The sequence below is a fragment of the Montipora capricornis genome, chromosome 3, assembly GCF_036669925.1.
Source record: "Montipora capricornis isolate CH-2021 chromosome 3, ASM3666992v2, whole genome shotgun sequence".
Lineage (NCBI taxonomy): Eukaryota > Metazoa > Cnidaria > Anthozoa > Scleractinia > Acroporidae > Montipora > Montipora capricornis.
Window position 1 is genome coordinate 40,008,175 of NC_090885.1, and position 13,281 is coordinate 40,021,455.

Below are 13,281 nucleotides of genomic sequence, written 5' to 3' on the forward strand. Positions count from 1 at the left end.
TGACGGACATTTTCAAATGTTTCTTTTGGCGTTTTGATAACACAGTGCTAAAATTGGGCAAAGAGTCAGTCATTTTTGTTGCGAACAGAACGTGGTCCATCTCACACCACGATTTTCCAAATGGATCACTTCCCTTTTCTCAACAGTCCGGCTGAAACTCGTAAAACACGCTTATTCCTCATTTCAATAAACAAACGATAGATACGGTTTTCACTTCCTTTTAAATTTGTCACATTTATTTCGCTTGTCGGAAAACATATAGTCACTGGAGAGTAGGTCTTTTTGTAAAATCTCAGTTACAGTGTACGCTGTTCAGTCAGAGGTGAGAATTAAACAAAAAATAGCTCTTCGCGTTACTAGGTTAGGGTCAAGTGTATGTTACATTTATGGAAAGTCGTTATTTACCGGTTTTCATCCCGGATGAGATAAAAAGCTTTAAATTTATTATTAACACACATTATAATTGGTGGGCAAATAAAACACTGATCCTCTTTTTTGACGATTTCCTGTCGTTTCTTCTCCAGCCTGACTGACTGACAATACATAGCAGTTGGCGTCAGGCAAAAACAGGCGATTCGTATCAATTGAGGATTTAATGCAATTCGAGAGTCGTATTTCAAATAAAGGTTAATCGTTCAGTTTGAGAACGTTTTCTTCTAGATTCTTTACTGATTATCAATAAATATAGTCTGACACTGAAGTTGCAATGAAGAGCTAGACCAACTCCTTTAAGGACGGTGCCTACTAATTCAAAGGTATTTTTGCGCGGTTTTATGAATATGCGGGAAAAGCAGATCTCAACAAGTGTTATTAAAATCCAAAAAGAAAATTGCGGGTAACCACGCAGTTTTCAAAGATAATTAATCAACAAGCACAAAGCTTTAAAATACAAAGCAATGTATGGCGTTCCTTTCCAAATTAAAGCTTAATTATCTCTGAAAAATGAATGGTTACCCCCCAATTTCCTTTTTGGATACCAAGAGCACTTGCTAAGTTCTGCTTTCTCCGCATAAATTTAAACCGCGCAAAAATAGCCCTGCATTAGTAAGCACTACCGATAGGAAATCCGAGTATCTGGAGATGCGCAGAACGTATGTGCAATAACAATAGTAGGCACCGTCCTTAACGCAATTTTTTCCCTCGTTGGAATGTTGATGTTTCACTGACAACACTTGTTTACTTCTGTTATTCTATCAAAGCATTTTCGACTTCTGACCATATCCTCGAATATCCTTAAATTCGAAGTATACGAGCCTAGAATTCAATTCCCCTGGCAAAGCAAACGAAAGTAAGTTTCCCGTTTAATAAAGGTTCCTCAGTGTCTAAATTAAGGACAATTCTTCATGAAAACAGCCTGATTAACAAAATTCAGCGATGCATTGCTTCCTGATGTAATTAGCTCGAACAACACACCAACTTTGTACAAAATACATTAAAACAAATGAAATATACTCGATGGACAACCAGTAAATCGAGGACTCGTCAGTGAACAAATCCACTGAGACGGGTCTGAATTTTTCCTTTTAAAAAATGAAACAGATCAATGAATAGTGACGTTAATTTGTTAAACAATTTATCAACCACTCTAAAAGATTCAATTTTCTGCCTTTATCTGTATCCCAAAACATTGACATGTTTTGATACACCCTGGGAGAATTGAGGAGGCTACGGTTGTGCAGCTGTTTGCATGAACTACAAGCAAACTTTGACGGTTACGTGCTGATAAAATTCTTCCAGCTAAAATACTTTTTGCAGCCATTATCACTACGATCGAGATACAGACGATAGCCAGGAAGTTTACTTGATGAAATTTGGCACATTTATGTACAAGTCTATGGAAATTTAACAACTCCCTGCTGGAAGATGACAATTATAAAGAACTGGTCACTTTTTACTATCCACAAATATTAAAGTTACCGACAGGCAGCTTTTATGGAAATTAATTAAAACGGGAAATTTTTCAAAATTGAAAAGAGGTAAATTAAATGACAAAGAAGAGGCCCTCTAGAAAGAGTTGCAAGAACTTGACCGTAAAATTTGTGATGGAGATTTTTTCAATCAGGTTTATGACTATTTGATTCTAGACAAATTCGAAGCTGCTAAAGAAGAACTTAAAATGCTCCATGAATTAAGAGGTAAAGAGGCTATATTCAAGTCAAAGATGAAATGGGTGGAACAAGGAGAAAAGCCAACTAAATACGGTAGTAGCCAAAACGCGGGGCCGGGACCGGGGCCGGGGCCGGGGCCGGGGCCGGGGCCGGGGCCGGGGCCGGGGCCGGAGTCGTGGCCGGGGTCGGGGTCGGGGTCGGGGTCGGGGTGTCTTTTTTTTCCAATATTTTTTTGTTTCAATTTTTGACGTTATTCTCCTGTAATGTTATATTCGAATGTTTGGCATCTTTCTTTCATTTATACGGAATCTACGAAAAAGATATCTTTGTTTTTCGAAATTAAGAGACTGAAATTGGAATTTTTGTGGGGAATATACACTAACTCCTTGAGACACTGAAGATCCGCTGAGCTCCACATTTTAAAAGCACATTTTAATGTTTACTTCGTAAAAACCTCCGCAATACAATTAAAACGAAACAGAACATAGCCACAGTTCCACGATAGTCGTCACACAACGTTATCATTTGCTTGTTTTCGCAAAATTGTTTTCAATGTTGTTCTGTTTTTTATAGTGATATTGGATTTGATCCCGTGACGTCCGAATAGAATTGACTAGCAAGTTCCCGTGCGACTCTGGCTTTACTACAAAACGTTTCTAGTAAAGACAGACAACAACATGACAGCAACACGAGCAACGAGGAAATTTAAACTTTGCGTGACTGCGTGACGATCACATTTTTTTTTATTTTTCTCAAGAAGTAAACATTGCAATGCTGTTTTTAAGTGTGGAGATCAGCGAGTCTTCAGTGTTTTTGGCAGTTGGCGTATATTTCATAAACTCCAATTTCAGCATTTCCGGAAATGATCTTAACTTCCAAAAACAAACTCCGATTTTCGAAAAGACTAAGTCAGGTTATCGCAAAAACCAACAGGAGAATAACGATAAAAATTGAAACCAAAAAAATGGGAAAAAGAAAAGGCACCCCGACCCCGACCCCGACCCCGACCCCGGCCCCGGCCCCGGCCCCGGGCCCGCGTTTTGACTACTACCCCCAGGAGAAGATGGGTTCATAAAACGTTTTACCTAGCGTTTTTCGATCTTCTGTGTGACGATCTTCTTCATTTCGAAAATGAGGCTTTTCATAAAGGTTCATTATCTATATCCTACAAAAGGCAAACAATAACACTCATCCCCAAGGAAGATGAGAACTTTACAGACTTAGCTGCGGGGCACCCAACGAAGGCGTTCCGCAAAATATTTGCTCCGCAGTGGAAATTCAACTGGCTGGCAAAATGATCAATTTTCATACTGTTTCACTGGAAAGCTTTAAATATTTTCAGCATTTCAATCCGTGCTCAGGTTGGATGAGAACAGAAACTGGGGGAGACTGGAAGAGAACTATTTCACGAGAACCTTACCACTGGTTCAACTTATCGCAAGTTGAGAAATAAATTTATTGACTTAAAGTGCGCGTTCGATTGGGAAATGTGGATTTAGATCTTAAAATCTGGATCTTCGTACTTCCAATCGAACACAAAATCTGAAAACGGTTTTGTCGCGGATTTCAATAATCCTTCCTGGCATGGTTTTTCAATAAGTGAAATTCGCAACAAAATCCATTTTCAGATCTTGTGTTCGATTGGAAATGAAACATCGAGATTTTAAGATCTAAATTCCGATTTCCCAATCGAACGCGTCCTAGGAATCACGATGTTCTTCGGTGAAACAAAGTCGGCTGGCTGGGTGTTTCCTTCACTATGTAGCTAGGAGCTGGAATTTTGCCCACAATCATCCAGAGAGTGCCGAGCGCCTTTTTTTCCCAGCAAAATTTAAAAAACTCAAAAAAATGTTTTATTAGCGTTTTCTCGTAAGTTTTTTGCCTATTATTATTCCACTATTACGCCATTTTACCATATTTGGTCACGAGAACGCGCAAAATATGAGACGGGCATACACTGTGGTGTCCCGGTTTGCCGGTTTAGGACAGAGCAAATACGGACGGAACGGGAGTTTTTCAATGAAAGAAATTGTTTTCAACACGATTCAAAGCCTGAGAATTTAGCTTGTCATCGCTTGTCACTCGTCATTTTGTTTATTCAATCAAATAAAGATATTTGGCTGGCTTTTTGTGCTGTTTACATCTTTTGCACGCGCCCCGAAGGACAGATGATGCATTTTTTCAAAACACTTACCAAATAAAATTGAAGCAAGATAACACCTTTTTTTGTTCATTGCTCGCAAAATATCCGTGCGTATGGCTTCATGTTAGAGTGCTCGACTCCGGACCGAGTGGTCCGTGTTCGGGTCCTGGCTGGGGACATTGTGTCACGGTGCCTCTCTCCACCCAGGTGTATAAATGCATCCCATCCACGGGGGAGTAGAAATACTCCTGGTCGCTTCATGCTAATGAAACCGGAGATAAGTGCCGGCCTGATGTGTCATCTGGCTCGTAAGCAGAGACTTTACTTTACGTTTATTATATGTTAAACCATCGAATAACATGTATTTATTATGCGTTTTGGAAATAATTTTCACCGGGTGCCGCTGCGACTTGAAGAATTGGCGTCCTATGTCTCTGCTTTTAACATCGACTACTACAGAATTTTATCCAATGCACTAACGAAGAGAATGGAAAGGTTTATTACCAAAATTAATTCACTCTGATCAAACAGGGTTTGTTAATGGTAGATATATAGGACAGAACATAAGTCTCCTGATCGATATAATGGAATATACGGATATAGAGAAACTACCAGGAATTTTTCTTTTTGTAGATCTCGAAAAGGCATTCGACGCTGTAGAATCGAGTTTCATATGAAAAACCTTGAAAGAAAATGGTCTTCTGTTCTTTACAATGGTGTACAAAGTTCTGTTATGAATGGTGGTTATATGACCAACTCAGTTGAAGTATCAAGAGGGGTACGACATGGATGCCCACTTAGCTCTTCCCAGGACTTTTTATTCTTACTGTGGAGCTGGTAGCTTTGACGATTCTCCAGAGCCCGAACTGTAGGGGTGTATGTTGCAGGTAAAGTCCTACCCTAGTCCCAGAGGTTTTCTTGAGGCGCGAGAGAGCCGCGAAGCAGCGAAAAACCTCTGGTTAGCTTGGACTTGAATCTCAATTTCATGCACACGCCAGCTGTCAAACGTGTCAAATTGATAATTAACAAAGGGTCCAATGGCGTCCCATAAGTATTACCAATCAAACGAACCAATCATATTGATTTGCATGTTTGTAAAAATATCAACCTATCCGAGCCTGAGGGTCAGATCCTGACCCTGGCGTGTGCAGAGGTTTTTCCGTTTTCGCCGCTTCGCAACTCGTCTTCGCCGCTTCGCTGCTCAAGAAATGCCTCTGGGATGAAGGTAGTAAAATGCGTCGTCGGGTTGAATCCGTTTTAACCTAGGTTAAATTCGTGATCCGCATTTTACTTAGGTTGAATTATGCACTCAACCTAGCTTTAACTCCCTCTAAAAAGGATACGTATACATTTAATTCCCTCATCAAGCTCTGTCTTACGCATCTCAACACATTAATTTGGGCTCCAAAAAAGTTTTTCCAATCCATCCGAGTGCGTATTCAACCAATTGGTAAATTGAGGATCACCAATTTTACCTAGATTAAAACGGCTTCAACCTGAAAACGGATGTGGCTAGTAATTCTAATTGAGAAATTTCTATTTGGGAATTTGAAAAAGACCGCTCTTTATGAATTCACTTAGCAACCTTAAAAAGGGTTCACAATAACCAGCGCAAGGAAGTAGTCGAATGCTAAGTAAATCAATAAGTTTCATCTACGAAATTGGAGGCGGCAAATAAGCAGGAAAATAGTCTTTAAGGACGGTGCCTACTATTGTTATTGCGCATACGTTCTGCGCATCTCCAGATACTCGGATTTCCTATCGCCGATGGATATTTTGCGCAGTTTAAAACTATCCGGAGGAAGTAGATCTTAGTAAGTACTCTTCGTGTCCAAAAAGAAAATTGGGGGTAACCATGCATTTTTGAGAGATAATTAAGCTTTAATTTGAGAAAGAACGCCATACATTGCTTTGTATTTTAAAGATTTTTACAAGTATTATTCATGAACTATCTTTGAAAAATGCGTGGTTACCCCCAATTTTCTTTCTGGATTTCAATAACACTTGTTAAGAGCTACATTTCCTACATAATCACACACCGGGGCAAAATATCTTTAATTAGTAGGCACCGTCCTTAAACGGAGTCTTGCTGGGTTTATCAGCATACTAATTCCTAGCGTTCATTTAAAATTAGTTTAATATCTTTGGCGGGACAGTGAATGAATATTCCAAAACTCATCGTTTCACCATTGCTGTCGTATTAGTAGTTCAAGTCGATGAATGATTTTTAGGAACTTGATCTTCCATTGCTGATGTCACAGATAAACGGAGCCCAACAACAAAAAGTAAATCTAACTAAGTAAGACCTAGTTCATACGTCGCGCTATCGTCGAATTTAATTCAGACGAATTTAATTCCAGGTCCTACTTTAAAATAAATTCGACGATAAAGCGACGTCTAAAACGCGTTCAATTCGTCTGCATGTTAAATTAAATTCGTCCTAGACGCCTGTATCCGTCTTAAGAACGCGGATAAAATATCTTTAAAGCGTCATCAGTTTATCCGTCGCACCAGCGTCGCGTCGAATGAAATGCTACATTATTTTCGTACATTATTAATTATACCTCTGACCAGGTGTATTGCATTCCGGCTGAGAAATAAACTCGACTATAATTCGACCCATTAATTTCGACGCGTAAAACCACGGTCAAATTCATGTCGACGGAAGGACGAATTTTATTGAAATTAAATTCGTCTGAATTAAATTCGACGATAGCGCGACGTATAAACTAGGCACAAGAACGTTGCCATTGGTTGGAAAAATCCTCTCTATTTATCATCTTAGCCGACAAAAGAGCAAGAAACTGAAGGCAGCAATTACCGGAAACATCGCCGGCGCGATCAATTTGGTAAAATATGCCTGAATTTCTGGTTCAGAAACAAATGGTGATCGGCATGAAAGGACATTTTCAAATGTTTCTTTTGCCGTTTTGATAACACAGTGCTAAAATTGGGCAAAGAGTCAGTCATTCTTGTCGCGAACAGAACGTGGTCCATCTAACACCACGATTTTCCAAATGGATCACGTCCCGTTTCAGGGGCACCCAACGAGATAGAAGTTCAAAACCACTTAAACATAGCATTGTTAAACGTATTTTAGTATGTAAACGGTAGATATAGGCATATCTTTATCCCCTACAAATTTTTCATCTGTTCGGGTTTCCTAGCTGAAAGTCTAGTGATCCGAAATTTATAGGGATCAAAACTTACCTTTTCGAAAATTTCAGCCAGAAAAAAGGCTCCCGTAAATTCTAGGTGACCTTTTTAGGGTAACAATCCGTTAAAAATAGGCAATGATACCATTTTTTACATGTTCGAAAATCCTAGGACAGGCAGGCAAGCAAGAGATTTTACAACAAATGTTCCGAAAATTCTACATCTCAAATCGTCTTCCGAATAGATATTCTCCGAAAATTGACGTTGGGTGCCCCTTTCGTTTCTCAACAGTCTGGCTGTTCTACAACTAGAGAAATACTTTCCCTGCTGAAAGTCGTAAAACATGCTTATTCTTCATTTCAATAAGCAAATGATTTGTTTTCAGTTTCTTTTGAAGGCTCCGTTTAAATTTTTCTCATTTATTTCGATTGTAGGAAAACATAGTCAGTAGACGTTGATCTTCATATAAAATCTCAGTTACAGTCTACGCTGTTCAACATTGAGAATAAACAAAAAATAACTCTTAGGCGTTTCTCGGTTAGAGTCAAGTGTATATTGTATTTCTGGAAAGTTTTTATTTGCTGGTTTTCATCCGATCAGATGAAACATTATTTTGGTCATCCGATCAGATGAAACATTATTTTGGGTGGGCAAAACTGATCCTCTTGTTTGACGATTTCCTGTCGTTTCTTCTCTAGTCTGACTGAGGATAGAAAATAGCGGTTGTTGTCACGCAGAAAGAGGTGATTCGTATCAATTGAGGATTTAATTTCGAGAGCTGTATTTAAAATTAAACTTGAAAAACGCCCGCTTTAGTCATTCAGTTTGAGAACGTTTCTTGCAGATTCTTTACTGTATAAACTACCATGTCACATTTATCCTTGTTCTAGCAAAGAAGAGTGAATGAAAATTGATTTTCAACTGCTGTCAATAAAATCAATAAATATAGTCTGACACTGAGACTGAAATGAAGAGCCAGCTCAACTCCTTTCACGAAATGTTTTTCCCTCTTTGGAATGTTGATGTTTATTTCTGTTATTTCATCAAACCATTTTAGACTTCTGACCATATCCACAAAAATTGTCTCTGTGATTACCGTTGCTTCTCAAATTCGAAGTAGACGAATCTAGAATTCAATTACGCAGGAACGCAAACAAAAGTTAGTTTCCTGTTTAAGTAAAATTCTGCTTGAAAACAGATTAACAAACTTCAACGGTGCTTTGCTTCCTGATGCACGTAGCTCGAACAACACACCAACTTTGTAAAAAATAAATTCAAATAATGAAATATACTCGCTGGACAACCAGTACATCAAGGACTGGTCGGTGAACAAATCCAGACAGATCTAAAGTTTTCCTTTCCAAAAATGATACAGATCAATACATAATGACGATAATTTTGTGAAATATTATCAACAGAACTATTCTAAAAGATTCAATTTTCTGCACTTATCTGTATCCCAAAACATTGCCATGTTTTGATACACCCTGGGAGATTTGAGGAGGCTCCGGTTGTGCAGCTGTTTGCATAAACTACAAGCGAACTTTGGCGGTACGTGCTGATAAAATTTCTTCCAGCTGAAATACTTTTTGTATTCAGTATCATTACGATCGAGATAAAGAAGATAGTCAGCAAGTTTTTTTGGCGAGTCAAAGTCTTGTACATCTATGAATGAATTTGGAATTACAAGCGCTTTATAATCAGCACCACCCATAACTACTGGCACAATGTTGTTATCAATAGAGTTTTCCCAATATTTCTCGGTAATATATTCAGGGCAATTGCCGTTTTCAAAAGCCAGATAAAACTTGTGTCTTCTTAGCAACGCCTTGCAGATGGGCGAATGACGTTTTGCCGGACAGCTTTTGCTATCACCACATTGCCCATATATAGAAACGTCGATGTACTTTTTCAGCTCCTCGACATATTCTTTTCGCTCAGTTGCATGGCAATTACTCACCAACCAAGCAACTTTTTTATCTTTTAAAGTGATGTCGTCATTGTCAAACTCATCGCTGGCTAACTTTGAAGATAATATGTATTTCCCGTAAGGTGTATAAATTTCGGAATCTCGACTGTAAGACATTGTCCAATTAAAAACGTTTTCATAACCATTAGCGTTCATGAGCACGTTTAAGGGATTTTCCAGGACAAAATAAAACCAGACTTGTTTCGACGTTCTTTGTTTCGGCAGGACAGCGGGCATGTCTCTCGCGTGAAACCCAACTGCGTCTGCTTGCAATAACTTTCCTTTGTTATAAGTCACCACACATGTGGACACTTCACAGTCCTTAAACGTCTGTCTCCCTTCGGTAAAAAACGTACGTGATGGTCCTAGAGTCGAATGATCTGTCCATTTTTCGCCAAAAAATGGCGTAAACAGTAAAATTAACTTGCTGCTTGATGGCTGTTGTCTCGAAACTCGTGCACCCACAGACTTGTTTAAAAAATATGTCTTATCAAACAAAAACACATTCTTGAATAAGCTGCTATAAAAGACACAGCAAACTCCAACACAGACGAAGATTATGTAATTGGTCGGACAACCTCGAAACGAGCTGTTTTTTATACTTTTTTGCCAATGAAAATTCATCAAGGAAGTGGATCTATGAAGCAGAAGTGACCAGTAGAGATTACAGAAAACGTCAAAGCGAATCTTTTAAGGGCTTTGAGGTGATTTGGAGAAATGATTGCAACAGGTAAGGACATAGAACAAAAGCCGGTAACAGGTGTCCAGTAACCTGATGATAAAGAGAATTTCAAGTTTTTCATTCCCGAAATCTCTTTCCCAAATCTAGGGGTGGCGAATGGTAAATGCGAGACTTTGCGAGACGGCGAGACCAGCGTTTTTCTTTGCGAGCCCGAGACATTTTGACTTTTTAGATTGCGAGACCGAGACTTCAAAGTGTTTGACACTTTCATATAAAAAACGAGACTGCGAGACGCACATAACCGCTCAAAAAACGAGACTGCGAGACCCGTGAAATTCGACTAAAATTTTGCGAGACCCAGAGTTTTTGATGAACCATTCGCTACCCCTAAATCTTGACTCATTTACTTTCTTCTATAAGATAAAAAGTTATTTGTCAGGGTACACACTATGACCAATTTTTCTAGCTTTTATGGAGCTGAACTTTGAAGCCGGTACCGATTAAAATATATTTAATGATGTTCTTACTGAGAAGTTTCCCGGGTTAATTATCGCCCTGATCAAATGCGACAATTTTAGAAGAACCATGAATTCTTGAGCCTCTTCTTAAGAGCTGCCACTAAGCTAAGAAAATTTATGAGTACTGAGAATTGCAGCAATTGAATGGTCTTTTGCACATTGCTCTTATTACCTGATTTATGCAAGCATTTGAGATCAGTGATTATATCGCGGGGTGCATGCAAAGAAGGGCAGACCACCATAGTGATAGAAATTAAGAGTTTTTGTTTCTCATTGACGTTTCTTGTAATTGGCTAGTAGTGTATTTGAGCTCGTGAAAGAGTAATCGTATCCATCAGGGGCGTAGCCAGGATTTCTAGGAGGGGGGGTTCCAACGAAAACGGTTGGTCTACAATCCTTACATTACGTACGTACAAGACTTCAGCGTTTACACTACGCAAACAGAAGACGCGTTGGTTGCCGTTGAGCGAACGTGTTGATCACTTCCTCGATGTTTGTCTCGTTGGTAATTGATGTTCATCAACGCCAGCCCAGACTCTCGCTCGCTTGACATGGTCGACCTCAGGTATGTTTTTAACCTTCCGGCTTAGTGTACTGAATGAGCGCTCACATTCAGCTGACGTTATCAGCAACGTGAACAAAATGCGGATCAAGGTGTGCATGTTAGGAAAGAACTCTCGATCGCATGTTCCGGCATTGGAATTTCATCAATATAATCGATGTTAGGGCCGGAAAATTGTCTTTATTCGAATTCCTTACGCATTATCACTAAATTTTTCGCTGTGCCTACCTTTTTGGTGAAAAGAATGCATCGATCTTTTGCAATCGGGACATTGTTACGAAAACCAGCAGCTCGAAGAACACCAATGGATGGGCTACTAATTTCGCGGACATTTCTGCACACACGTGCATCTTGTTACACCGGAGTCCCAAATCTGCTCATGTCTCCGAAAATGCAAGTGAAACGCTAAGCATTGAACAAAACGAACAATTTCGGGAATCGAGAGTCCATTACACTCTTGCTGGGATAAAATTACTTTTAAAAATAGGAGAGGGGGTTCCTTGGCGCGAGAGAGGGGATCCGGAACCCCTGGAACACTTCCCTAGCTACGCCCCTGTCCATATTCCATCAGAGACCGTTGTTTACTTGTGTCCAATAGAAGCCCACTATGCAAAAGGCGTTCTCCAAACTTCCTGGTCCTTGCCGTTGCTCTAATCTCTTTGTAAATGTAATTTGTTTCATGAAAGCTCCGACATTTTTCTGAAGTCTTACGTCAATGTCTCCTTTGGTATATATGCAATTTCGTTGAAACAACCAAGGAAACAAAAGTCGCTGGTTAACCTCTATTTACTTTTGAAGCCCAAGGACAGGAAGCGAAAAATTAGCCTTCTTGGAGGATCAATTTTTAAGAGACTTATAAGACCGTCAACGGCATTTATGAAGCCCAATATACTAGCTCGATATTACTGAAAAAAAAAAACGGTTTGTATGGTTCTTAAGTTCAGTTGGTTAAACCGAGGTTACACCAGCAACTCGTTTTCGCAAAGCTCATCGAATGTTTTCTTTACGACGAGTGAAAACCATCAAGGTTATTTATCAAGTTAAGCCTATTAAAAAGTTTTTCTTCTGAAGTTATAAGAACTACTTTTGTCTTGTTTACGGACAATGTTCCCAAGAAAGGTTTTTGCGAAGGTGCCGTGGGAAAATATGTGGTCTCTGTTGTCACATTTTCGTTATTGTTATACTTTTACAGTTGGAACAGTTCACAACACATAAAAGGCTGTTTGCGTCTTTAATTAACCTGTACACAGAAGCCGCTCAAAAGTGGCATCGACCAAATTAAAAAAAGGAAAGAGGCAAAAGCTAACTTGAAGACTGCTGCTGATATCAGATTCAAATATTTTAGAAATGCAAAATCAGCAAGACACTTGCAGTTAGAGACGTAAGTGATGAAAACAGTGACTGGCTGAAACGAGATATTTCATCAATGAGCTATCAAGTAGAAGATGGCCTGTCTAAATACAGAATCAATTTATCTGATAATTTCTTAAAACTCTTGAAAAATTCAATAAAAAAAGACAGTCAGGATTGTATTACCATTTGCCATACAAAAATGCTTATCTGAACCCGATCTGAACAGAGAACCGAAAACGAACATGACTTCACAAAACTAAATCAGTCTAGCTAACCAAGAACAAAACTCCAAAACACCTTCTGAGGGTGAGGATAAATGGCGCTCCTCATTCGTAGCCAATCATTCTAACAACTTCAACCAAGAGAATTGCACACTGGGGCAGCCTACATCAGAATTTCAAGAGCAACAACAACAACAGCAGCAACAACAACAACAACAACAACAACAACAACAACAAGAGCAAATATTTTGTGCAGATAAAACTCAAGAGTTGATAAGATGAATCAGACTAACTACAATGATCTACAATTGGAAGATACATTGATGTTCACCAAAGCACTTCTGATTGCCATGTTTTAACCTGAGGACTGGTAATAAAAGCAAGTAAAGCTACCATCATCCCTGGGTTTTCAGGGAAACAAAGAGTTTGATTCATCATGGTTATATATAATTTTTAAACAAGGTTGATGAAAGCTATATGTATGTAAACCATGCAAATCAACACAGAAACTTTAAAAGAGGATACCACTATAAAAGAAAGCTTTAGAGCAGTTTCAGAAACTGTCTCGT

At 39.0% G+C, this 13,281-nt stretch overlaps 1 protein-coding gene across 1 annotated transcript in view; it reads right to left on the reverse strand.

The window, feature by feature from the left end:
• Window positions 1-7,539: 7,539 nt before the first annotated feature.
• The window catches only part of LOC138040227 (uncharacterized), a 9,844-nt gene continuing 4,102 nt past the window's right edge, over window positions 7,540-13,281 (reverse strand). The window contains exon 3 of the mRNA XM_068885992.1: window positions 7,540-10,063. Coding sequence (XP_068742093.1) covers window positions 8,828-10,063 — 1,236 coding nt within the window. The 3' untranslated portion in view covers window positions 7,540-8,827. The remainder of the gene's footprint in view (window positions 10,064-13,281) is intronic.